This window comes from Felis catus, chromosome B1 (assembly GCF_018350175.1).
Source record: "Felis catus isolate Fca126 chromosome B1, F.catus_Fca126_mat1.0, whole genome shotgun sequence".
NCBI lineage: Eukaryota > Metazoa > Chordata > Mammalia > Carnivora > Felidae > Felis > Felis catus.
Genome location: NC_058371.1, coordinates 199,974,076 through 199,997,365, shown reverse-complemented (window position 1 = coordinate 199,997,365; position 23,290 = coordinate 199,974,076). Strand labels below are relative to the sequence as shown.

The window sequence follows — 23,290 nt, the reverse complement described above, 5'->3', positions numbered from 1 at the left end:
GCTTCACGTACATCCCTAAGGTGAGCCTGTGATAATTTCCAAGGCCGCACTGTTGTTGTTGGTAATGCAGCAAACTTTTCCTGAGCCCTTGCTGTGTCCCAGCCCCTGGGCTCTCCATAAGGGAGTGTAAAAGTGAAAAGCAGCGGTGCTGTCCTTCCGGAGCTTAGAGCCAAAGGCAGGAGACAGTAACCAATGAAAGGAAAGCATGATGCAGCTGACAGAGGACTGAGATAAACCAGAAGGAAGTCCAAGAGGAAACTAGGTCTTGTGCTGCCCTGCGGCTCTGAGTGGCCATGTGTTTGCATGATGCTTCCTCTTACTTACTTGGTACTTTGGACAGCTCCAGTCAGCTGCTTTGGAAAACCTGCCTTCCTTTCATCAGCCCAGCTCTTTGGTAATGATGGGTGTACTTGGACTTGGGAGACCCATCGTAAAGAGATGGTGGGGGGGGGTTGTTTCTTATAACAAGCACGGGGTGGGGGGCAGTCCGAGGCTGGGACAGTGACGCACACTCTCTGTCCCTACCTTCCTGCGCAGCCTCCATTCTCCTGCCTCTGAGTCAAAGGAAGGCTGGGCCACCCCAGGCCTGCTGCACACGCTCTGGGCAGGAAGAACGGGGAGTCCTGAAGAAGGCGATTTCTCCAAGCAACACTCGGCTTTTGTATTAGGTATTGGGAAAGGGAAGCTCTTTGCAGGGACCACACTTCGAGGCCAAGACTATCGACCACTGCTAGATACCCGGATATTGAACACATTAGTTTTAGAGCCTCTAGCATGCAGGAAGGCCAGGGAGAGAAAGGACACGCAGGTGTCTGTCACGCTTGGAAATTCCCCCTTTGTTGGACACATTTTAGTTGTTCTTTAATAAAATTAATGTCTATTCCCTTCCTATTGCGGCTGTCACACATTCCCACAAATTCTGTCGTTTAAAACAACACAAAATCATGACCTTACAGTTCTGGAGGCTCCGGGGTTGGGTGGGGGGGGATCCGCACCCAGCCTTTTCCAGCCTCCAGAGGCGACTGCATCACTGGGTGCGTGGCCAGATCATGCCGACCTCTGCTCAGGTCACTACTTTTCATTCTCCGTCTCTGACCCTCCTCCTTCCCTCTTACAAGGACCCTGTGATTACACTGGGGCCACCTGGTGACTCCACCTGGAGAATCTCCCCATTTCAACACCCTTAATAGAATCACTTCGGCAAGGTCCCTTCTGCCGTGTTAAGTGACGCGTTCACGGGTTCTGGGGATTAGGATGTGGACGTCTTCGAGGGCCATTATTCTATCTACCACATTTATACGTGGTTTTAATATTGAAACAGACTTGCACTGAAAAGCAGGAATTCTATGTGTGTAGCAGCCTCCCCCCCATGACCAAGTCCACTCCCTTATAAGCCACCTTCCGGCCTCCCGTCGTTCTAGAGAACAGGCATTGCTGCCCCTTCCTGATGGATCAGCCGGAGACATTATCTAGTGACTTCTCAGCCTCTGCTCTCCTCTCCGGCCCACCCTGGCGGCCCGGGGCTGGCAAGCACAATCTCGGTACCGTGCCCAACACGGGCACTAGGGGACGCTCCATGGACGAAATCTCTCATTATTCTTCCTAAGTGCAAAACATGCGGACCCCAGACCTGGTTTTACAAAATACCCACCTGCTTGTCTTGCTCCAGGAGATCTTGGAAAAGTTCCCACTGCTGTTTCCGGAAGCGATCGGACTTCCCCAGCTGCCAGGCTGTGTTCTCCTGGACCTCCTGCCTCAAGTTCTCACAGTCTGCCTGGGACAGGCCAGTCATTCCTGGGAGCGTCTGAAGGAACAGGACGTCCACAAACTTCTGGAACGTTTCCATGGTGCTGCGGTACAGCTCCTGAAGCCGAGAGCCACATGATGGAGTTATAAGTCGTGGTCTCACCCTGGGCAGGGCCGTGGGCTTCCCACAAGACAGAGAGCAAACCCAGCGGAGGGAGCTCTCAAGCCACAGACACACACACACACACACACACACACACACACACACACACACAGGAAACACCTGCTGCCTTCCAGCCCGTTCACCCCGACCCAGTCCTGCCCTCTGCCCCACAGGCCCTGACTCTCTGGTGACCCCTCTGAACCTCCCTCCAGATTATTTTTACCACCCCTGGCCTCTCAGCCTCCCTCCACCCCCCACACTTAGGCCGGTTATTTGCATAAACCACAGATCTTATTATAATTCCAGCTCAAATAACCTGGAACCCCTCTCTTCCGGTCGCTATCAGGGTCACCTAGCAGGGCTGCTGGGAGGTCCTGCCCCACTTTCCACCCTTATATTCCCTTCAGCCCACCTCGCCCACTCCAGTCTTTTCCCGAAAATGTATTTCTTTAAATTGAGGCAAACCAAAAAACACATGTATGATAATATATTAAACACCTGTGATTCCACCACTCAGATCTCTCTTTTTTTTTTGTAGATTAAAAATACTAAAGTTTACAGGTGAAATTGGAATCCTTTATGTTCCTCCTGTTGTTCTTTTCCCCCTCCCTCCCAGCATCCTCAGAGACATCCATCCCCATGACCTCAACATCTCTCTTTCCAGCTTGGATTTCTACACCCTCACTACATATTATGTTCATAAATGTGGCTTTCATGTGAGTTATCCACATAAATGGCATCTTGTGGCACGTTTCACGACACAGAGGCTTTTTCAAGCCACTCCCCTTGTCCCAAATCCAGACACTTTCATTCCTGGAGTGGACTCCTCTTCATCCTGCAAAACCCCTGCAAAATAACCCCTTCTCTGTGAAGCACTCCCTGGGTGGCTCAGACTAACGTGGCTGTCTCTGACCCTGGCTTCCCACAGCTCTTTGGTCAGCTGCCCAGGGCACTGAAACTACAATTTATTTGTCACCCCTCCCCCAAACCACAGTTCTCTGCAAGCGGGGGCCACATGATACTCAGATCGCACCAACATCTTGCGCCCTCCTGGACCAAACACCTGGGTTCAGTACCTGAATGTATCACGCACGGACGTGATGTCCAATGCCCATTCTGCAATCTCTGCCTAGGAACTCCCCACACATGTCCCAAAACTCAAGTTGCGGTCTCCTCTTCGGGGAAGGCCTTCCTGACTGCAGGGTTTGATTGGACTCGGTGTGATTTAGGCTGAACACCTCCTTCCTTCTGGGGTTCTGGAACCTCGGTGGAGACCAGGTAAACAGCACCCATGTGACTGACCGTCTCCTCAAAATCCTTGGACTCCTAAGCTCAGGAGAGCTTCCCTGGTGACACCACTCCACACAGGTTATCACACTGCAGGGGTGGAATTATGCACAGCTCCGCTGGGAGAGGATTCTGGAAGCCTGCTCTTGATTCCTTCTGGACTTGGCTCGCCCCCTGCACCTGTTCCCTTCGCCGATTCTGCTTTGAACGTCTTCACTGAAATTTAGCATAAGTGGGTTCTGTGCTGAGTCCTACAAGTCCCCCCACCAAATGATCAAACCTGAGCATGGTTTGGGGGGCACCAAAGAGGAACCCTTCCTCTGCTGCCCCTCTGGCACCTGCCTCCCTTTGTGGTCACTGGCTGTGTCATTGTCCTTCTCAAGGACGAGACCAGGAAGTTTGTTAACAGTCTTGTCTTACTACCTAAGCATCTGTAGGGCCTGACATAGCGCCTGGCACACAGCAGGTAAGACACTATAACTGGTAATAATTATGAATTCCTACCATATACCAGGGGATGCCATGAACACTCTTCTTGTATAATCTCTTTCAATCCTTGTAACAGTGCAATGATGATGTTCTATTATAACTACCAGTATTTCAGATGAGGAAACTAAGGCACTGATCAGGAAAGTAACCAGACATGGTTTGTAGAGAGTGGGTCCTGGCCACTGGACGGTCGGACGCGTGCTCATAACCAGTATGCTACAAGGAGAGCACACTCTCTTTTTGAAAGAAAAATAAACATATTCTCAGCACCTGGAATGGTGTACCTAGGTCATACCTGGTGTGTTCAATGAATAGAAATTAAATTGAATTGAAGTCGGTGTTAATTAAACCCAATGAATGTCCTGCTTTAAGGAGCTCAGAGCCAAGCTGGAGTTTGTTCAGAATACAGTGATCACGACGGGGGCATAAGTGACCCACAGCCTTTCGAAGGTTTAGAGAGCCTACCGATAATGGACAAACAGCTCATTTGGACCAATCCTCCCCCTGAGAATGAATGAAAAACAAAGCTGGACAAAAGGCTTATTAAACGATCATGAAAGTCCCAAGAGCCAACAAGACAGTGAGGAGAACACGAGCAGAGGTCGTGAAGAAGGCACAGTCAGAGAAGCGTGCCCAGCTCTGGGGCTGTGCTTAGCCATGGGGAGCGGGTCCATCCAGGGGAGACAGCTGAGCACCTGATAGGACTTCTGATGGCCACCAGCTCAAAAGGGAGCTCATGGCTCCCCAGGGGTGGGTCCTGGTAAGTCATTCCATGCTTAGCGTCGGAACCCAAAAAGCTCCACCATGAATGCAACGGAAGGGAACAGGCTCTGACTGGTTTAAACAGCTGCAGCCCAGAGTCAGTTCATGGGGGTGGCCCAGGACATTTCAGGCCCTGACCTCAAATTAAGGTCACCTTGAACCCCAGAGGCCCAGTCATCTGGCAGAAGCAAAGGCAAATCCTCTTTGGAGGACATGACTGTATGCCTGAAAATACTTTCACAAATAAATGTACACGTTTGGAATAAGGCATATACTAAAAAAACAAAGAAGCACACAAGGAGATAAGACAACATCACCAAAGACCCCACAGACAACAGACATCAAAAACAAGCCCTCAGGTACCCCCGGGGGCGTAATTATAGGACGCGGACTTTAAAGTACTGATGCTCGCTACAGCACGAAATTAAAAGCCACTCCTGAGCCGCGAAGCAAAGAGCTGGCCATGTGGCATCAGCACCTCCTCCGGCGGGGCTGGGGCTCGAGGTCAGGCAGGTCCGCGCGGCTGAGCCCCGGTAAACTGCAGACCACGGCTCAGGCGGGCTTCCGTGGCCGGCCACAGGCAGCGCGTGATGCCACGAGGGGTCAGTGCCGTCCACGCTCGGTGGGAAAGGACACCTGAAAGGGTCGGGATGGGAGCCCTGGATTCTGCCCCACGCGCCGACTGTGCTCTGCATGCCTGTGCCGGAATAAACCGTAACCGTGGGCAGAACAGCTTTCCGTGGAGTCCTTCTCGAGGACTTAGGGACCCCCAAACTTGCATTTGGTGTCAGGCTTGGGGTGTCTGGGGATTCCTCCCAAACGCTCCCCCCTGGGCGCCTAGAATGATCACTGCTGCCTTCTTTGAGGACAGTTTCATTTTTGCTTTTATCTTCTTCAGCCCGGACTCTTGGGGGGAGGCTCGGAAGCTGAGAGAGGGCTCAGGCTGGGCAGGCTTTCGCCCCACCGCACTCCTCAGCAGACCCAGCACGGGTGGGACAGCCCGGAGTGAGATCCAAATCAACAAGTAGGTCGACGCGGCACCCTGGAAGGGGACGGTGGCAGCCCGGCCGTGTGCCCATCGCTACCAGGACGACTCTGGGCTCGTTCCAGCCGTCTCTCCACGGAGCACCGAGACGTGTTCTTCAGAGGCCACTGTCTCAGTCTCACTGAGAATGTGCGCCATTTGTTTAAAGGCCGAGCGATGGTGAGAATTTAGAACCATGCGCTTTTCTCCGCAGCCCGAGAACCCTCAGGTGGTCATCGAATTTATCGCACAGCCTCCGTGCCCGTGGCATCATGATCGACGTCCTGCCCAGAGAGGGGAGATGACGACTCCCGGTGCCTGGGTCTGCGGAAGAGCCAGCCAGACCGCAAGGCGCATCATGTCCTGCGTATGTTCTGTGCTCACACAGCCTCCCGGGCAGGCAGTGATGACGACCGCGGCCGCGATATGTTTTGAATGCTCACCACGGGCCTGACGAATGTGCGAGCTTGTTTAAGCCTCTGGAAAGCTAGTCCTGTGGAGAAAGCTTACTATTCCCGTCGGAACAAAGGAGATGAGATGCTGACCACAAAACAGAGCCCGACGCAGACTTCTCGCTGCCCCCACCCGCGCCATCCCAGTGCAGGCCCCCACGGTCTCCTGCCCGGACCACCGCAATGCGTCCCCAGGTCCCCGCCTCCACCTCTGCCCCCCCCCCCCACAGTGCCTTCCCTGCACAGAAGCCAGAGGGATCCTCGCAAAACATGAGCCAAGTCACTTCCCTACTCGAAACACGCCAGTGGCTTCCCGTGCTGCTCCGATGTCAGTGCAGATGTCTTCAGATGGATTGCAGGGCCCTGCGGGTGGAGGCTGTCCGACCTCGGCCCACGTTCCGCTCCCCTGCCCTCCCGCGGCGGCCGCATTGGCCTCTGTGCTGCTGCTGGATCCCCGAGCTTGTCGCTGGCCCCGGAGCTTTGCAAAGATGAGCACTTTATTTATTTGGTTTGCGGCTGACTAGGTTGCACAAAACAGGGCTCAGTAATACTGAACGAAAAGGAATGAACAAACTCCCCCACGAGTCAGCAAGGAAGCCAGATTCACACTCTGCGGCAAGAGCTGTGCTCCTCAGCCTGGGGCCTGAGACCCCCTGTTCAGTGTGCTCAGCAGTCGGGTAGCCAGGGAGGTATTTACTGAGCACCTACTGTGTGCTGGGCCCTAGGCCCCAGCCCTGCTCTCCTGCTGCCATAATGTTCGATAACGTTCTCCGTCTCCGTTCTGCAGACGAGGAGGTGAGCTCAGAGAGGTTAAGGCTCTTGCCCGAGGTCACCCAGCGAGGAATGGCTCTGCCAGCATTTAACCGGCTCATTCAGCTTCTCTCTACCCCACCTGAGGGCTTCAACCTCTCCTTCCGGAAATAGCAGGAAAGCAGTTCCCAATAACCAAAGGCAACGATTTCCACAATGAAGGAACATAAAAGAATCCAAAGTTATCTGGAACCAAAGCGTTCAACATGAGCTGATAAAAAGAGTCTGAGGGGGCACCCGGGTGGCTCAGTCAGTTAACCGTCTGACTCTTGATTTCGGCTCAGGTCATGATGTCACAGTTCCGGAGACTGAGCCCCGCGTCAGGCTCTGTGCTGAGAGCACGGAGCCTGCTTGGGATTCTCAATCTGTCTCTCTCTCTCTGCCCGTCCCCCATTCACTCTCGCTCACTCTCTCTCAAAATGAATAAATAAACATTGAAAACAATGGATCCGAGGAAACACGGCTGGACTAACTCTGGGAGACAAGCCGGCACAGGACTTTGGTTACGTCCTTTACAAGCAGCTACGCAGATGCACGGAGTCAAGCGCCTTCTCGTGCCGTGCGTCTCCAAGGACCGCCTCACGGGGCACAGAGTCCAGCAGGTGTCACGCCTGGTTCGCACCGGACAGCCTCTCCTGATGCTAGAATAAAGGGGGTCTTTAATCTCAGCCCGAGCTCTCACAGGCCCGGCAACCGGACCCAAGCACAGGAAAACCAAATGCATAACATCGTAGGGACGCCACTGGAGGGATGGGGCTGTGGTCACTTCGGTGTCACCACAGACCTTTATTGAAGCGAACGTAATTCCTGGCAGCCACGGAGACTGGCCAGGCACTTCCGTACGCGCTGCCCGTTCCTCCGGCAGCAACGACCGGTGGGCGTTTCGTCCTTGCTTTATGGAGAAGGAAAGTGGGTTCGGTTGGAAGATCTTCGCCTCCAATCCCAGCTCAAGAGAGGGAGTGTCAGCCTGCCGGAGGAGGGGTCGGGGGCCGTGGGGCGGGGCATTCAGAGCAGCTGTCCCATGAGTGTTAGCTCACTGGGCCACCCCACCCCCTCCAAGAGAGCGGTTCTCAAACTCTGCCGCATCGGAATGTCGTTGGGATGGAGGAAACCGAGGCACAAGTCAGACAAGCTGTTCCTGATCACGTAACTGGCGAACAGCCTGGCTGGGATTAGAACCCAGGCCGTCTGGCTCCGCAGCCAGGACGTCACGACTACACGGCCCCCACACTGAGCAACATGCTTCGTGGCAAGAACGTCAGCACCGAAGGTAGAAGGACTTCTTTTAAATCCCGTCTCCACTACTCGTTGACTCTAGAACTTGAGCAGGACGGTGGGGCCAGCACAGGGAGGCTGTGTAACCAACGCAAGTCACACAGCATTGTTAGCATCCAGGGTGGGCCTGGGACTCAGCTTTCTCACTCCCCGCCCAGGGATCTGAGTCCTGACAAGGCTGTTCGTTTCCTGCCTGGGGGGTCTGGGACTTTGACTAATTGAATCCCACCCTGCACATTTCTCGAGAGAACCCTTCCCAGCTCCACATCTGCATAGGAAGGAAAATGCAGTTTTCACCACACAGGTTTCTCATTTGGATTAAGTGATCAAATACTCAGACAGCACTTAAGACGGTAGCTTGCCTGGAACAAAGATCGGCTTCTGTGTCAGTTTCCTGTGGCCGCCATGGCAAAATCCCATAAACCATGTGACTTTAAACAACAGAAATGGATTCTCTCACGGCTGTGAAGGCAGAAGGCAGAGACCAAGGTGTCGGGCAGCACTTGGAGGGCAGCACTCCCTCCAAAGGCTCTACAGGAGGGTCCTTGCCACCTCCTCCAGCTCTGGTGGCCCCTGGTGCTGGAGTCACCAGCATCAGTCATTGGATCCAGGGCCCCTCTCAGTCACTATGGTCTCATCTCAACCCATTACATCTTCAAAGACCCTATTTCCAAACAAGGTCACATTCGGAGATTCCAGGGGAACTTGAAATTTGGGGGGGATGCCGTTATGAATAGGATTGTGTCCTCCAAATTCAAATACAGAAGCCCTAACCCCAATGTGACTGCACCTGGAGATGGCCCTCAAGGAGATACCGCAAGTTAAGTGGGGTTATAAGAGATGCCCTCAGCTGACAGGGCTGATGTCCTAACATGAGGAAGACACCAGAGTACTCTTTCTCGCCATGAGCACAGAGGAAAGGCCAAGTGAGGACACAGCGAGAAGGCGGCCATCTGCAAACCAGGAAGAGGGTCCTCAACAGAACCCAACCACGCCCCCACCTTGATCTTGGACTTCTGGCCCCCGAACAGTATATACGATGATATATACATCCTCTGTTTAAGCTCCCCTGTCTGGGGCACTTTGTCACGGCAGCTGAACTGACTCATATAGACCCTATTCACCCAGTATAGCTGCTATGACGGTGCGGGTTTGCACTTCCCACCTTCACACGTTTTTCTGGGCCTGGGATGTCCCCCCAACTCCTCGTCCACAGGGCCTGTCTCCTCCCTTAAGGCTTGGCTCAGGCATCACTTCCCACAGACAGTTGTCTTTGACCTGGCCTGAACCCCAGGGCATCCCTCATGCCCCCTCCCTGTACCCGAAAGCGGGATGTTACAAGGGGAGCCAGCTCCAAGGGGGTGTGTCCCAGATGCCCGCGGCTGCCTCAGGGCCCCCCCCCCGACCCCCCGTGTATTCGGTGTTCACGCCACTCCCAAGAAGAAGGGCTGTCTGGGGCGCCTGGGTGGCGCAGTCAGTTGAGCGTCTGACTTCAGCCAGGTCACGATCTCGCGGTCCGTGAGTTCGAGCCCCGCGTCAGGCTCTGGGCTGATGGCTCAGAGCCTGGAGCCTGTTTCCGATTCTGTGTCTCCCTCTCTCTCTGCCCCTCCCCCATTCATGCTCTGTCTCTCTCTGTCCCAAAAATAAATAAACGTTGAAAAAAAAAAAAAAAAAAAAAGAAGAAGGGCTGTCATTGTCCCCATAGCCCAGGCGGGGAAACAGGGAACCAGAGAGGCCCAGGGAAGTCTAGAGGCCACACAGTGAGGAAGGGGAAGAGCCAGGATGCCGACCCAGGCACTTTGGGTCTGGCGTCGACCCTTCACGCGCTACCCATCATGATGGCACTTGTCAACTTCCTTTGCGACGACACGTCTGCATTTCTGCCTTTCCAGCAGCTCAGGGTGTGTACCCGAGGCAGGTGCTCTGTGTCTCAGTGATCACCATATCCCTGGGAGCCCCTGTCACTCCGGAGGGCGCGTGTGCACGCCTGTTCTCCCCAAGCCAGCCCTCCAGGCAAGTGGGGATCCCCTGCCCCGCTCCTCCGGAACTGCATGAGGTTGTCCAGTGAGAAAGGGGGGCGGTGCCGGCACTCCGAGCCAGGCCTCGCGCTCCCTCCTCATCACGGCTCTACCCTGACGACGCCCACAAAAGCCGGCCTACTTTCCATCCTGGGTGAACTCACTTCCAAAGGCCGTTGCCTCTAGGGACACTTGGAGGAAAGAGCCCTGACCCCCACGAAAACGGAAGGTTTTCTGGTATATGAGGTGGGGAGGGACCCATGGCGGGCGTGTGCCCAGCCAGAGGGCCGGGGCTGGACCCAAACCTGCATCTCTGGGGCCCCGGGCTGGAGGATGTGAGATTCCCACGCACACGCAGATCCTGAGGGTTCTCTGAAGGTCCCCCTGTGATGCCACATACCTGGCAGAGCACAGCCATGGCCTCGGTGGTCCTGATGTCCTCCTGTTCCTCCAGGTAACTGTGGGTCAACCTGTGTCTCTCCAGGACTTCATGAAAAGCCTGTGAGAAAAACAGGGGCTGAATCAATCCCACGAGACAATGCTGATTTTTTTTTTCTAGAAAAAAGGACCCCTGCCTCTCAGATCTGAAGGATGTCCATCCCTGATTTATATACAAGGAGGGGCACCTGGGGGGCTCAGTCAGTTAAGCGTCTGACTTCGGCTCAGGTCATGATCTCGAGGTCCGTGAGTTCGAGCCCCACATTGGGCTCTCCGTTGTCGGTGCGGAGCCTGCTTGGGATTCTCTCTCTCCCTCTCTGTCTTCCCCTCCCCTGCCCCACCCCAAATAAATAAACAAACTTCAAAAAATTGTATATACGTGAAGCCAGAGGCACAGGGGTATCACGAGGCTGCAGTTTGCAAATTTGGCCGCCTGGCCACAAGCCACCCAGACATCATTCTGTGACTAAACTGCTGGGGACCACCACCCAGGCTCTGGGAGACCACCCAGTGGAGCCCACTGCCTGGCAGGGCCGGTCCAGACAGGCCATGAGAGGTCAGTGTGGTCAGTGACCAGCCAGGCCCACCCTGACGACGTGGCTGGGCCCCGCCCTGAGGAGCCCAGAGAAGGGCAGGGAGCAGACACAGGGGTGCATCAGGGGGTCCCAGAAACGATCAGGGAGGCATGGCAGGTCATAGCGACAGAGGGAAAGATTCCTCTCAGGGAGGGTCCACAGGGGAAAACTCCTTGTGTGCACTGAGTCTTTAAGGACAAGGAAGTTTCCCTGGAAGACGGGGGAACCCACGCTACTGGGGTTCTAGGAGCCGCTGCAGCTGGGACCAGGCGGTACGAATCCGTCCGGCCCTGGTGGGGGCGCGGAGCGGGAGCTGGGCTGAGAGGGAGGGGCAGGGACCAGAAAAAGAAAGGACACTGGGTCTGGGTGAGAGTTGCATTCATTCATTCATCCGTTCATTCACTCCTTTATTCACGTATTTATCCGTTTTCTCATTCACTTGGGTATTCATCTATCCTTTTACACACTCGTCCAACCTGTTCTTCCCACACCCATGTCTCCTGAGCACCAGCGTGTGCCTGGCCTGGGCTGAGGTCCTGGGCAGCCTGTGCCATGCGATGTCGGCGGAGGGGCCAGTACAATCATAGCCTCTCTAATTCTTTTAAAATTTTTTTAATGTTGATGTATTTTTCAGACAGAGAGAGAGACAGAGCATGAACGGGGGGAGGGCCAGAGAGAGAGGGAGACACAGAATCCGAAGCAGGCTCCAGGCTCCGAGCTGTCGGCACAGAGCCCGACGCGGGGCTCGAACCCACGAACCGCGAGATCATGACCTGAGCCGAAGTCGGACGCTTAACCGACTGAGCCACCCAGGCACCCCAGCCTCTCTCTCTCTTATTTCTGATGCATCTTCCCAAGGACAGAAACAGCCCCCGCCCCACTTTACTGCCTGGAAGGGGCCTGGGAGGAGGCTCCTTGAGGAAGGGGGCAGCTGGACCTTAAAGGGACCTCAAGGCCTCTCCTCTGTTCTCGGGGGTCTCCTCTCCTGGCTCCTCACTGGGGAGCTGCCGCTGCCCTCAAGGTGCCCCTGGGGGGAGGGGGCGGTGCGTGCCTGTGACCATGTGGGTCACTGTCCCTCGATCCCCCTGGCAACACCGAGATGAGGTCCACCACAGGCCAATGCAGAGCAGAAGGGACCAGACAAGCAGTCTCGCTGGACCCTGACAACCCACGAGGTAGGTGCCATTACTCCCAGCGTGCAGATGAGGAAGCTGAGGGCTGGGGGGTGAGCGATGCGTCCAAGGTCACTTGGCCCCCTAGCAGCAGAGTCGGTGTTCCAACCCATTTCCAGGCAGCCCCAGTGCCCAACGGCCTGACCACCGTGCAGGAAGGACAAGCAAACCCCACCCCGCCCATTAGGGGGAAACACAGGGGCAAAGGCAGGGTCTTCTTCCCTCTGAGAGCCTGAGCCGGGTTGTTTCAGCCTGTGCCAGGGACAGCTCACTTCCTTGCCCTCAAGGACAGTGACCTCTTATCTCTTGTCGGCGAGTCTCCTCGTCCCCTTCCTCGTCAGGACAAGGGCATTTTCTAGCGTGGCCACCTCCCTGGTCCTGCCGACTCAGCCTCACAGGCACGGTCCCCGGGGCCCCTGGACCTGCCAAGGTCACCGGGCTGACACGTGGAGGCGAGAAGCTGACCTCGTGCCTGGCAGATGTCAAAGCGTCTGGCTTTCCTGGCTCGGTCATGAGGACCAAGCCCCAGCACTCAACCTGCGTGGCCGTTCCCGGGACGGCCGTGCCCGTGGACATCAGGGAGTCAGGAGCAGGTTCACCTGGAGGAACTCGGCCGGGTCGGAGGTCAGCTGTGCCTCGGCCAGGAAGCCCCTCTGCTCCTCTTCTTGAGTCCGCTTCAGCTTCGCCGTCCCCTCTGCCTGGTGGACCAGCGACGCTTTAACCAGGTCTTTGCCTCGCTGCACAAACTCTGAAATGGAAACAAGCCACGGGACATGGCAGGTGACTCTCCCGGCACCTCTCCTGCCGGCACCAAGGATGAGCCACACGGTTTGATCTTTCAGGCACGTGTGCTTCCAAAAGGCCAGTGTTAGGAGCTCCTGGCCCCACATTATTTGAGGGACCCCCACTTCCCCTCGGGCCCAGTGCTCAGGACACCACACGAGGCTTCACTTAGCTGTTATGCGGGGCGGCCGGCCAACCTGACGAAGAGGAGGCATTTTCCTGGGGCAAAATGAGGGAGGTGGGGGTGACGCAGGGAGGGACAGGTGGTAGGGCAGGATAGAAGAGACGGGGTCTGCTGGGAGACAGTGACATCTCAGACCGTAGTTGAGTCAAAAACCAGGAGGATGAGCCCAAGGGCAGGGCCTCTGCTTGATGGGGGAGGTTACAGGAGGGAGAGAGGCCGGGGTCTAAAACCACCCTCCACCCCACCCCTGGTCACACAGCCCGGCAGTGTGGCACAGCCCCGGGCGCTGGGGCCGTCCCAGGAGCAGGACCCAGCCCTGCTCCCAGTCTGCTCCTGGTCCTGAGAGGTTGAGACAAGGGTTAGGGAGAATCAGTGCCATGTGGATGAGGGACGGGGTGGTGGGGTGGGAAGGATGAGGCGTAACAGGCAGTGTGGGACCCCAGAGAAGGATCCCGGGAGAGGAGACAGAGAAGGCAGCCAGATCCTTCTCCCCAAATGGGGGAGATGTTGAGTGTAGAGGCTGGAAAAGTCCATGGGGGCCAGGCTACCAGGGGTCTGCAGTCCTTGGAGATGTTTGCTTCAGCATTTCATACACACACACACACACACACACACACACCCCTTCCACACTTGAGACACAAGCATACTTCCTTAGGTTTTGTCTGAGAATCTCTTAGCCTCTGACAGCAAAGAAGAGTGTGACCAGGTGTCCAGAGTCCTCCCTCTGCCCAAGGGTCCTCCCTCCACCCCCTGACTGTCTCTTTGCCTCCCCTGTCTTGTCCAAGTTCAACAGAGCCTGATCACCGGGGGCTGTGTGTCCTGTCCCTGCCACTCTCTGCTGCTGGGGCCTCTTTCCGCTGGTAAAGCCCAGGCCATTGTGTGTGATGACCCCCAAGGCCAGATGTGCTCATTCTGCACAGTCCAGAGCTCCAACCAGCCAACACGTGGTCATAGAAGCCGTGATACCAAGTGACACAAAGACCTCGTGGAATGGCCTGGTTGGAGTCCTGAGGTCCCAGCACTGAGTGCCTGCCCTCTGGCCCCCTCTCCCCAGGGCAGCGGGCAGGCTTGGTGGAGGGGACATGAACCACTGCAGACAGAGGACCAGGTTCCTGGCTGCGATGAAACCCAGTGCTATGGACGGAACTGCGTCCCCCCAAATTGATACACTAAAGCCCTACCTGCCACGTGACTGCATTTGGAGATGGGGCCTAGACGGAGGCACTTAAGTTGAAGCGAGTTCATGAGGCTGGGGTCCTAATCCCATAGGGCCGGGGCCTTAATGAGAAAAGGAACAGGTGCAGGTGCAGGAAAACTCATTCTCTGCCATGTGGGGACCCGGGGAGAAGGTGGACATGTGGGAGCAGGGCGCGGTCTCTCAGGAGCGGCTGGAGCTCTGATCTTGGACCTCAGGGTCCCCACAACTGGGAGGGGAGGAATGTCTGCCACGTGAGCCCTCTGGTCTGCGCCATCTTGTTACGGTGGCCCGAGGTGACCAAGATACCTGGACACCCCCTGGTCCGACAGTGTCCACACCCGTGTGGCTGTTGGAACCCGCTGGGGAAACTGTTAAGCACACGGGCTCCATGCCCGGCAGACACCCTGAGGGCAGAGAGGCCCCAGCCTCTGCCCGGCCACTATCACGGCCCCAGGCAAAGGCCATCACAGGGCCGGCCGCCCGTGAGCTCTTCTGCCAAGGGCCCGGGAAAGCAGGTGTGGCCAGTGTGTGCCCCGCAGGTTAAAGACATGGCTTCCTTTTTTCTACTGATGGGACCTGGACTGGGTCTCCGATGCCCTCAGTGCCTTGAACCTTGACCTGCACACCTCCCAGGGCCCGCCCTAGCCACATCAGGTTCCCTCTCCTGCCCCACATGCTCAACCACTGCCCGTCCGCACCTGCCCTGCTGAGCAGGGCCCTGTAGGGCTGCAGGCTGCAGCTGAGTGGCATGTGTCCTTTCTGGGCCTTTCCACCCCGCTCTGCGCTCTGCATAGTCCAGGCACTTCTCCTGCAGGACCCTGGGGCCTCCGTCAGCCCGGATCACTGGGGAGTAGACGCAGCGGGCGATCCCCGACCCCAGGGGCAGCCTGTATCGAATTCTACCTTATGGGGAAGGCAAGCAAGCCTCAGAGAAGTTACGAGATGTGGTTCCAGGGGCAGAAAGGCCATCGCAGGCTGTGCTAGTCTCCTGGGCGCTGCTCCACCTCTCCTGACACTTGCAGGTACTGCCTCCCAGGTCCAGGCCACCCCGTACCACCCCCTCCCAGGCGCGGGAGGGCTGCGCCCCAGACCAGGCCACCGCTCACTCACCCCTGCCGAAGCGCTCCGCCTCTCCCCAGAAGGCCTTGTGCTGCTGTGCGAGCAGCTCCTCCTTCTGTCGCCCGGACAGCCTCCCCTCGACGGTCAGCAGCTCCAGGCTGCGGGACAGGGCAGCCAGTCGGCATCTGGTCTCCTCCTGGATTTGCAGCTTCAGGGACTCGATCGTCTTTGCCATGTGCACCCGCCCCATCGTTCTCTCCAGGGCGTCCTGGGAAGGGAAACACCCTGGGTCAGCGCCCTGTGGCACAGGTCTGCTGATGGCCACGGGCCGCGTCCACCCTGGTGCCCATACCTCCCGGGGAGCAGAGGCCGGACCACCGGGCTGTCCTTCTGAGCCTCCCGTGTCTGCCCCTTGGATGCGGACAAAATCACCCCTTATGGGGGTGTGGAGAGGCCGACACGGGGTGGGATACAGAAAGCACTTAGTACACAGAGAGCCCTCCTCCAAGGCTGCTCTTCCGGGAAAGGATTCAATCCGTGCCCATGGCCCAAGAGGAACATCCACCTTTCTTATGCGCACCCCCCCCCGCCCCTCCCCAGTCAGTTGGGCCTCTGGTCTCCGCAGCCCTAGAAAAATAAGGCAAAGGAGTAATAAAGGTTACAGGAATCCTCGGCTTCTGAGCCTCAGAGAGCCTGAGACGTGGGGATTGAAGAGACCTTGGAAGGTAAGACTGACTTTATGAGCGGCTCCCTGGAGGTCAGACTTTAAAATGGGCGCGGCCCCGCCCTACCGCAATGTCATCACTTAGGACAGGACTCGTGGAAAAGACATTTCCCCAGGGCAGGAAGTGACCAGAGCCAGTTGGGACACTGTGGATCCGGAAGCTTCAGAGGGTAGCTGCTCACCTGACAGAATGAGCATGAGGCCCATGGAACCGGGGGGAGGCGCTGCTGTGCCTAGGAGGCCCCAGATCCCGGGGGAAGGACGCCTTTCCCACCTGGGCGGGGCCCCGGCAGAGCCCCGAGTCAGTCTCTGCTCCCTTCTCCTCCTCCACGCCTGCAATCCTGCCTCCTCAGACCCCCTCTACATCTCCTTCCCGCTGGCTCCAGTCACAGCCAGCTCAGGCCCCGGTCACTCGTGTCCTGCTGTCCTAGCCTCCCACCCGTTCCCCCTGTGCTCTGCACCTGCGTGGCAGACAGGGTCTTTCTGAGATGCACACACAGAGATGTCCTCTGGCCCGAACCCTCCAGTCACTGCCTTCAAACCAAGTATGACCCCAGGGCATGGTGCCCCTGGTCCCCAAGGACCAGGCCTGGCTTCTGTCTCCAGCCTCGTCCACACACCTCCCTGCACCGGGCTGCCCTGCGTGCCTGGCTCTCAGCTCCGCCAGGCCTTTGCACACTCCGTACCCCCTCTCCTCTGCCTGCTAGTCCTACTCACCCTTACTGGCTGGGCTGTGTGGTGCCCTCCCCGATCTTCCCCACCCCTACCGGGCCCCTCCTCTGTGCTCCACTGCCCCCGTGCTTCTGTCTTTAAGGAGCTAATCACAAGGGACAGTCCCAGGCCGAACTGAGAGCCCTTGAAGACCGGGTCTGTGTTCCGACAACGTGAGAACAGGGCAAGGATAAGGATCCCCCAGTTACAGACAAGAATGCTGAGGTTTATTCCGGAAGGCCACGTAACTAGCCCAAGGACAGTGGCTTTGAACCTTCCTCTCCTCCTGTTAGAGGCACCAGCCAGCAGCCGGCAGGCCCATGACCACTAGGGGGCGCAAGAGGATAAGCCCTGGGCGGCCGTGTGCCTGGTGGGAGGGGCTCTGCTCTGCAAGGACCCAGCCACCACAGCAGCCACCTCTGAGGTAGCAAGGTGAGCCCTTGCTGCTCAATAGTGACAGCACAACCTCCGGATGTATATTCAAAGAAAGACAGCAGTGGAAAGAGGCGAGCACGGGCAGAGGGGCGTCAGATGGGAGGCGAGTGGTCCCCTTTGCTCCGAGAGTGTAGCAGGGAACTCGACAAGTGCCTCGGCTAGAACTTGACCCAGCCTCTCAGAGCAGCAGACTATGGGCACAGGGTCCTCCTGGGACACGGAACTTAATGGAGCTGCTGTGAGGATTAAGTAAAACATGTAAAGTATTTAAAATAGCAGCCGGAACATAGTAAGTGCTCATGAATGCAAGCTGCCGGTATAATTATCTACAAGCCCCCACATTGCTCTTGGCACGGCTTATTTATAAACTTTTTTAATGTTTATTTATTTTTGAGAGAGCAAAGGAGGGGCAGAGAGAGAGGGAGACACAGACTCTGAAGCAGGCTCCAGGCTCTGAGCTGTCAGCCCAGAGCCCGACACAGGGCTCGAACTCACAGAGCTGTGAGATCATGACCCGAGCCGAAGTCGGACACTTCATCGACTGAGCCATCCGGGTGCCCCGATCTCAGCACAGCTTTTTTGGTCAAACATCCCAGGAGATTGATTCTGGTGACCTCTGGGGTCCTTCCCAGGACCCTACCAGTCTGACACTCATGATGCCATGTGAACATTATAGATCCAGCAGCCCAGGCCAAAATGCTCAGACACCGACCCAAGAACTTATATCCTTAGGGAGTTTATCAGCAACATAAAGAAGCTATTATTTTTGGGATTTTTGTTGTTGTTGTTGCTCTGTTTTTGATACCTGTGATGCAGGCAGAGCCTCGCTCTCCTGTAGAAACAGATTATAGGCCTTTGCCTGCGGGCATGTGGCCCGCAGGAGTCTAATCGCTAACACACACTGAGCCATTTCCTGTGTGCTAGGATCTGTTCTAAAGGCCTTACGTATTATCCACTCTCTAACATTCTCAGAGCAGGTGCTATTCTGACTCCCCACTTTACAGAGGAGGAAACTGAGTCACAGAGAGGTTAAGTAACCTGCCCCAGGTCATACATACAGCTAACAAGCAGCAAGACTGTGGTGTGAGCTCAGGTTTCCAGATCCAGTCTGTAACACTGTTTCTGTAAGAGAAGGAGGCCCACAAGGAGGTGCCCATCAAATGTTGGCTAAGAGAAGGACATATTGATAGCCTGGATAGTGCCTTCCCTTCTTCCTATTTGGAAGTTATCGGATAATACTTGGGCCGGAGTCAGCTATGGATACATTTTTTTTTCTGCGTCAATATCCTGTTGGCAGAATGATAATTGAATAAAAAGAGAAAAAAGAGGGGGAAAAAAGTCTTTCTCTTTTGATCAGCATTAATATCAGCAGCCTTATCAAATTAAAATCTAATTCACAAGGGTTTGGACGGCAAAGCTGGAAGCTTGTTGCCCGGGCTCAGGGATGTCAACCGACAGCACGCAGATCCTAGGTGGGTCGCTGAGCTGGCTCCCGCTCTGCTCATCCCGAGCATCTGCCGGGCCTACCTTCCAGCAGCACCGAGGAGGGAAAGGAGATCGTATGTGGACATGATGCTATGTTCTCAGACAGCTGCTGCACCGCGGGCGTTTGTGAAAATGCATATCCTGATTCGGGTGGGGAGGTGCTGCATTTCTAACAGGCTCTTGGGGACTATGGATGCCACTGGTCTGTGGACCACACTCTGAAGCCGAGCGGTTGTGGGAAAGGCGCAGGGCCTGCTCCGTAGGTCTTAGCTGCTGGGTCTCTGAGCCAAGGACCGGTGGCTGCTACAGGATTCTGAGCTGGGTGGGTGCATGGGCATGAGTTTCCGAGGTCAGAGGAAGGGGGAAATGGGTACATAGTGTGCCAGGCAAGGCCAAAACCACCACTGGGAAACCCCACAGTGACTAGGGTGTTATGGGTCACAGAGCACTTCCTGGGGCCCTGTGTGCAGAAACTCCTAGGACTACTCTTTTATAAATAGAGTAATTGAAGTTCAGGAGGGTCACGTAATTGGTTCAATACCACACAGCTTCAAGTGGCTGAACACTAGGTTCAAAGTCAGATACCAGCGGGTTATATCTCCAACTATGTATCAGAATTGTTTAGGGAGCCTTAAAAGCAGCCAATACCAGGGTCTTCACTTTAGACCAATCAGGTTGGATCTCTGGGCATGAGGTCCAGACAGGGGCATTTTCTGAAAGTTCTTCAGGTGATTCAGAGCCATCAGGAAAGCAAATGAAGTTCTGTCCACATAAGTGGGAGTCAACAATGACTACCCACTATGCTCCCCTGAAGCTGTAAACACTCCAGACTGATTAGGTCAGAATCTCTGGGAGGGGGACCCATCTGGGACCCAAGCATCAGTCCTTTCTAAAGCTCCCCAGATAACTTCAGTGTGCAGCCAGGATTGAGAACCAGTGCTCTATTCGGCAATAACACAAAGATGGTCAGCATCTCCACTTGAGGAATGGGTGAGTGGATACATGGATGGATGGATGGATGGATGGATGGATGGATGGACAAATGGGATGGATGGATGGATGGATGGATGGATGGATGGATGGATGGATGGATAGACGGATGAACAAATGGACAGATGGATGGATGGATGGATAGATAGATGGATAGATGGACGGACAGACAGACAAATGGGACAGATGGATGGATGGATGGATGGATGGATGGATGGATGGATGGATGGACGGACAGACAAATGGGATAGATGGATGGATGGATAGATGGATGGATGGATGGACAAATGGGATAGATGGATAGACGGATGGATAGATGGATGGATGAATAGATGGATGGACAGATGGATAGATGGATGGACAGATGGATAGACGGATCGATGGGTGGATGGATGGATAGACGGATGGATGGACGGATGGACAGAGGGATGGATGGATGGATGGATCAATGCATGAATGGATGGATGGATGGATGGATAGATGGATAGAAGGATGGATAGATGGATAGACAGATGGATGGATGATGGATGGATAGAAGGATGGATAGATGGATGGATGGATGGATGGATAGATGGATGGATGGATGGATGGATGGATAGATGGATGGAAGGATGGATGGATAGATAGATGGATGGATGGAAGGATGGATGGATGGATGGAAGGATGGATGGATGGATGGATAGATGGATGGAAGGATGGATGGATAGATAGATGGATGGATGGATGGAAGGATGGATGGATGGATAGATGGATGGAAGGATGGATGGATGGATAGGTGGGTGGATGGATGGATGGATGGATGGATGGATGGATGGATGGATGGATGAATGGAGTCACTGCTTTTCTCTGGGCTCTATATCCCCATCTACAACTTAAAGCTGTTCGACTTGATCTCTACGGGGCATCAAACTTCTGGATTCTCCTTCTCTAGAGTGAGTATCCTTATGTTCCCTCCCCGGCCCCTCCAGCATACCAGAGCCTGCAAATCCTGAGAGTCATGCAATAACCCTTCGGCTGCAATCATTCTTTCCGTGAGAGTCACCATGAGCTGTCGGGCTTTGGAGCTGGAACACTTAAATTGGTCCATAAGAAAGTGCTGGATATTTTCCATCTGTTTCCAGAAAGCTTCCATCTGTGAAATGAGAATGAGAAGCAAGAAGGTGGGTGTAGAAAACTTATTTAAGAAAGCTATAAAGCTAGATGGCTCATGCTTGAGAATTACAATTCATTCCTTATCACAAACTGAGATTCTAAACAATTCTGCAATTCCGAGCGAGCTTATCTTGGCAATAATCGAGTTCTATAGAGAGGTAGCTCGGAGTATTGTAGGTGCCTGTCAGTTTCGAGGTGGCTTTTCAGCAAACACCAGTGCTCTGCTGATAAGGAAGGCAGGCACAATGAGATCACCCGGCGTAAACAGCTTAAAGACTCTTAAACAGGCCATGATTGCTGCCTGGGGAGTGCGTGAAATTCGACAGTGTGCTCCTGGAAGCTTCCAGATCTCTGAAAGGGATTAAATGTGTTCTGGAAATAAAAGCACAAATAGCCGTTTACATTTTAGTTATTGCCCTCAAAGTACAAAAGAGCAAACCTGGCAGAGACGATGCCGACCACGAAAACATTCTGCTTTGAAATCTTTTTCCTCCCCCCCCCCCACCCCTGCATCTCCTCAGGAGGAGAGGTGGGAATCACGGAGGGTCTCAGAGTATTGGGGCTCATTCAGCCGCCCAGAGCTGTGAGAGCCGTGACATCGGCAGTCAGGACAACTTCCCTTCACCGCATGCAGGTAGATGCCAGGCTCTGTGCTTCACGCATTTTATTTCCAGGTGAAGTGCGTATTGGCTGGATGCAGGGACAGGCTCAGAAAGTTAGGTCGCTGATCACGGAGCTGACGGGAGGCAGGGGCAGAGTTGGTGAAGGTCCACCCAACTCCCCAAGGAGTGGTTTTCTTCCCCGCGGCTCTGCCTCTCAGACGCTGAATTCGTCTGGGCACCTCTGGCTACACCGGGCATGGTGGCACCAGAAGCCCACCCTGACCTTGTTGCAATGGCGAAGGGTGGAGATAAACGCAACCTGAAACACTGAGTCACTCTGAGCAGCCCCCTCCCAGGGGCTGGGCACGGCCGAGAGGAAGCGCTCACCTGGGTGCCCTGGCGCCTCGTGTACTCAGTAACCCGCTATTTGCCCCAGTCGCCTGGCAGCCCATCCATCAAACCTCCAGCCTCCCACCTGTCCCTGCCGCCAGACGACGTCCTTCCCGACGGCTCTAAGGGAATGTGACTGTCATCCATGACACCCCACACACCCCCAAACAGAGATGGATGTCCAGCCGGCTTTGGCACTTCTCCTCCAGCTCCAGGGAGCCAGGGTGCCCCTCTGTTCTTAGAAACTTTTGATTCCCTTGATGTCCGGGACATGATTTTCTCCCGGTCCCTCAGAGTCCATACTCTGCCTTCTTGTCTCAATTCTCCCTGACTCCTCCTCCTTAAATGCTGGCAGGATCCAAGACTGGGCACCAGGCTGCCTCCCCTACCCACTGTACAGACACCCTGGCCGGGCGTCTCCAATGCTGGAGGTCGCCGTACTTCAGAGAATCTTGGGCATACTATGAATCATCTGTCTGAAATACGCAGACATGGACACACAAGTCCCTTGCTTCGGGAGCCTGAGGACCCCGGAATCCAGGCTGAGCGCCCTCCCTCTGCCATCTCATGCCACGAACATCCTCGCTCCCCGTGTCATCTGACCCGAGCTTAGCGGACTCTCTCCATCCTTCGGCATCTCCACCTCAAGATGTCAAGCCGGGACTCACCAGCTCCCCTCCCAACTTGGCTTTCGTTCTGGGGTCCTTATTTCCATCGCGCGGATCCTCTACACCCACTTCTCCCCCAAACTTCCTTATCTGCCATCCGTCAGCTCTCCCACTTTTTCTTACCCCTCTGCTCCTACTTGCATTTGCCTTCCACGCAATTCCTACCGCCCTAGCCCCAGAGCTCATACCTCTCCCCCACACAGCAGCCTGAGTGGTCCTTCTGAGACAGAAATGGACCCAGCCACATCGGCTGCCAAACTCCAGTGACACCCACCTCCCTGGCACAAGATGAAAACCCTCGGGCCAGATCTCTGGCTTTATCTTGCTCTGCCTGCGCCTCGGCCCCCCCGGCTCCCTTCTCTGCCAGCATCCCTCCCCCGACATCTCCCAGAAAGCCTCTCAACGGGTCTCTTCTTCTATAAAGACTTTCCTAAACCTAGGGTACAACGAACTTCTCTCTCCACGGCACCCCAGCCTTCCGCTGTTTTCACCTATCACAACGCTTGTGAGCTCTAAAGTCTGCATTTTCCTCACCTGTCGCCTCCCCCGCCAGACCAGCCTGTGCATCTGTCTGGCAAGGCCAGGTCTAAGTTCATTCTGCATCCCCAGTGTGCAGCACAGCCCTGGGTGCCAAAAAATGTTTGTTTAATACCTAACGTAGGAACAGGGGGCAATGGAACTGAGAAGCAAGAAAAGGG

The 23,290-nt window shown here is 55.3% G+C and overlaps 1 protein-coding gene across 8 annotated transcripts in view; it reads right to left on the bottom strand.

The window, feature by feature from the left end:
• The window catches only part of EVC (EvC ciliary complex subunit 1), a 76,202-nt gene that overhangs the window by 26,107 nt on the left and 26,805 nt on the right, over positions 1-23,290 (bottom strand). For all 8 annotated transcript variants that reach the window (XM_045056605.1, XM_045056606.1, XM_045056607.1 and 5 more), the window contains 5 exons: positions 20,754-20,912; positions 15,487-15,703; positions 12,811-12,959; positions 10,427-10,525; positions 1,652-1,864 (listed from right to left, as the gene is read on the bottom strand). In XM_045056605.1, the coding sequence (XP_044912540.1) occupies positions 1,652-1,864; positions 10,427-10,525; positions 12,811-12,959; positions 15,487-15,703; positions 20,754-20,912 (837 nt within the window). The remainder of the gene's footprint in view (positions 1-1,651; positions 1,865-10,426; positions 10,526-12,810; positions 12,960-15,486; positions 15,704-20,753; positions 20,913-23,290) is intronic.